The sequence below is a fragment of the Nicotiana tomentosiformis genome, chromosome 3, assembly GCF_000390325.3.
Source record: "Nicotiana tomentosiformis chromosome 3, ASM39032v3, whole genome shotgun sequence".
Lineage (NCBI taxonomy): Eukaryota > Viridiplantae > Streptophyta > Magnoliopsida > Solanales > Solanaceae > Nicotiana > Nicotiana tomentosiformis.
The window spans coordinates 113,173,695-113,176,108 of record NC_090814.1 but is presented as its reverse complement, the minus strand read 5'-3'; the positions used below and the strand labels follow the sequence as shown (position 1 = coordinate 113,176,108).

At 41.1% G+C, this 2,414-nt stretch overlaps 1 protein-coding gene across 1 annotated transcript; it reads right to left on the bottom strand.

Moving 5' to 3' along the window:
- Positions 1–1,383: 1,383 nt before the first annotated feature.
- On the bottom strand, positions 1,384–2,157 carry LOC104103671 (oleosin H2-like). Its single transcript, XM_009611590.4, has one exon. The coding sequence runs from the start codon at positions 2,062–2,064 to the stop codon at positions 1,594–1,596; it is 471 nt and encodes a 156-aa protein (XP_009609885.1). The 5' UTR covers positions 2,065–2,157; the 3' UTR covers positions 1,384–1,593.
- Between the last annotated feature and the right edge of the window lie 257 nt (positions 2,158–2,414).

The window sequence follows — 2,414 nt, the reverse complement described above, 5'->3', positions numbered from 1 at the left end:
AAGATTTCACGATGTAGTTATATTTCTATTGTTTGCGCTGCATATTTACTTTGGGACTACGGAACGGTATTTCGGGAGATCCCCTTGTACTGCATATTTACTTTGGGACTACGGAACGGTATTCCAGGAGATTCCTTGTACTGCACATTTACTTTTTGGACTACAAGACAGTATCTCGGGAGATCCCCTGTTGTTATCTCTGTGTATTGAGCTATTGTCTTCTACGATTTCATTCTTGTTAAATTTCAGTCTTTATTTTACTGCGGTATTTCATTCTATCTTGTTTTATTATATATATACTAGTAGGGCCCTGATCTAGCCTCGTCACTACTCGACCGAGGTTAGGCTTGGCACTTATTGGGTATCGATTGTGGTGTACTTATGCTACTCTCTGCATATGTTTTTCTTGTGCAGATCCACGTGCTCCTTATCAGTCACATTGTTAGTGAGCCGAGACAGCTTTGGAGATTTCAAGGTATATTTATCGCGTCCGCAGACCTCAGAATCCCCTTCTACTCTTCCCAATGTCCATTATCTTTTGTATTTTTCTTTTGATAGACTCTGATGTATAGAGACTAAATTTTTCCTTCTCTAGTTTGTGATTCACGATGTTCCTGGTTTTGGGATTTGTTGTGTACTTTTAAACGATTAATTGTTAAAATTATGTTTTCATTTCATCATACGGAAATGTTAGTTTACCTAGTCGTAGAGGCTAGGTGTGACAGTTAGCTTACCTAGTCGTAGAGGCTAGGTGCCGTCACGACGTCATACGAAAATGTTAGCTTACCTAGTCGTAGAGGCTAGATGCCGTCGTGAAATTTAGGTCGTGACAAAATATATATATACATGACCGTTACAGAGCTGCACCAACTTGCATTAAGAATCGGCCATTTTATTGAAAATTACGAGGAGAATTTACGAAGGTTACTTGCATTAAGAATCGGCCATTTTATTGAAATTACAAGAAGGATAGTTAAGAAGTTTTTTTACTGGCTGAGGTAAGGCAGCAATAAGTATTCTTCTACTAATAAAAAAGAAAATGTGATAAAATACCGGTTGGAACAAAAATATTATTTTTCCCGTCCTAATTTACGTGATACCACTCAGATTATAATTCTAATTTATGCTGGTACCATTCAAATTTCAAACAAACGTGACAAATACCCGATAATACACAATTATTATTTCCTCCATCCCAATTTGTATGTGGTATGTTGGAATTCCAATACTGCTGGAGTCTTGGATTCGGATTCATTTTTGAACATGAAAATAGAGAAAATTCTGATTAAAAAGTGATCATTTTTCCTCTAATGAGTGGATTAGTGGAACCGCAGAATTCAAAATAACCTATGGTTATAAAGCCCGAAAAAACAATTAAGCTGCTGAAAAGAAAGCACCTCGCCTTTTATTACACAGAAAAACTAAATGCTGCAAACACTTGAAAGAAGCATTAAACACTACACAAAGTATAGAATACATGGACATATTAATCGAAAAAACACGGAAATTAAACACTCCAGATTTTATCTCATTTTGACTACAGCACCATTAGAATTCAGATCATAAGAGTAGTTGCATGCATATGTGAGCCGATCAAGTTCTAGCAGTTTCTTGAATCTTCTGTCCACCTCTCTGTCCCATATGACCAGCAGTGTCCTGCACCCTCCGCTTTGCATGCTCCATCTGCTCTGCTGCTGGACCTGTGATTCTCCTCATATAGTTAATGATCCACGAGAGCGACGACAGCGCCGTTATTCCAAAGGCGCCGGAAGTCAAGAATCCAGTGACGGCCAACGCGATTGTCAGGGCAGCGGGGACCAAAACCGGGCTGAACAGTAAGAAAACCGGCGTAGCGACTGCAAGCCCGATCAGAGTTCCGGCGAGCGTCAGTCCAGCAAGGCAGAGGAGGGCCCCACCAACAGGGAAGAGAGTGACGACAGCAAGGACTTGGGATTTAGAGGGACCCCTTTGAGGAAGAAGGCTCTTGATTGCCTCCGTCGGGTGGCCCACTTGCATCTGCTGCTGCTGCTGCTGTTGCTGGTGGCGCTGGTGTTGCTCAGCCATGGACGGCGGTGAAGGGCGGATTCTTTAATTAATAAAGATTGAGATAAATGATAGTAAATGAGAAGGTGAAATAAGATATGAGAGGGAGAGAAGAAGGTGGGGAATGAATATAAAGAGAGAGGAAAATGGACGCGTGGGAGAAGGAGTGACACATGTTGGTGAGAAGGAGTGTAGCTTCTGCATGAGGAAATGGTTTTAGCAGAGAGATGGCTTCGGAAGTCTCAAGTCTGTTTGCCCTTTTGGCATTTCCCTCTTTTGTTATTTTCTTGAGGGTTGGCACTTGGCAGTTGCTACTCTCTTTTTTATTTTGCTCTCTTTCAAATCTCTTCGGCGCTATACTTTTCCTTTTC

Excerpts from the sequence above, each read along its gene's own strand:
- LOC104103671 (XM_009611590.4), bottom strand. The coding sequence starts at position 2,064 with ATGGCTGAGCAACACCAGCGCCACCAGCAACAGCAGCAGCAGCAGCAG.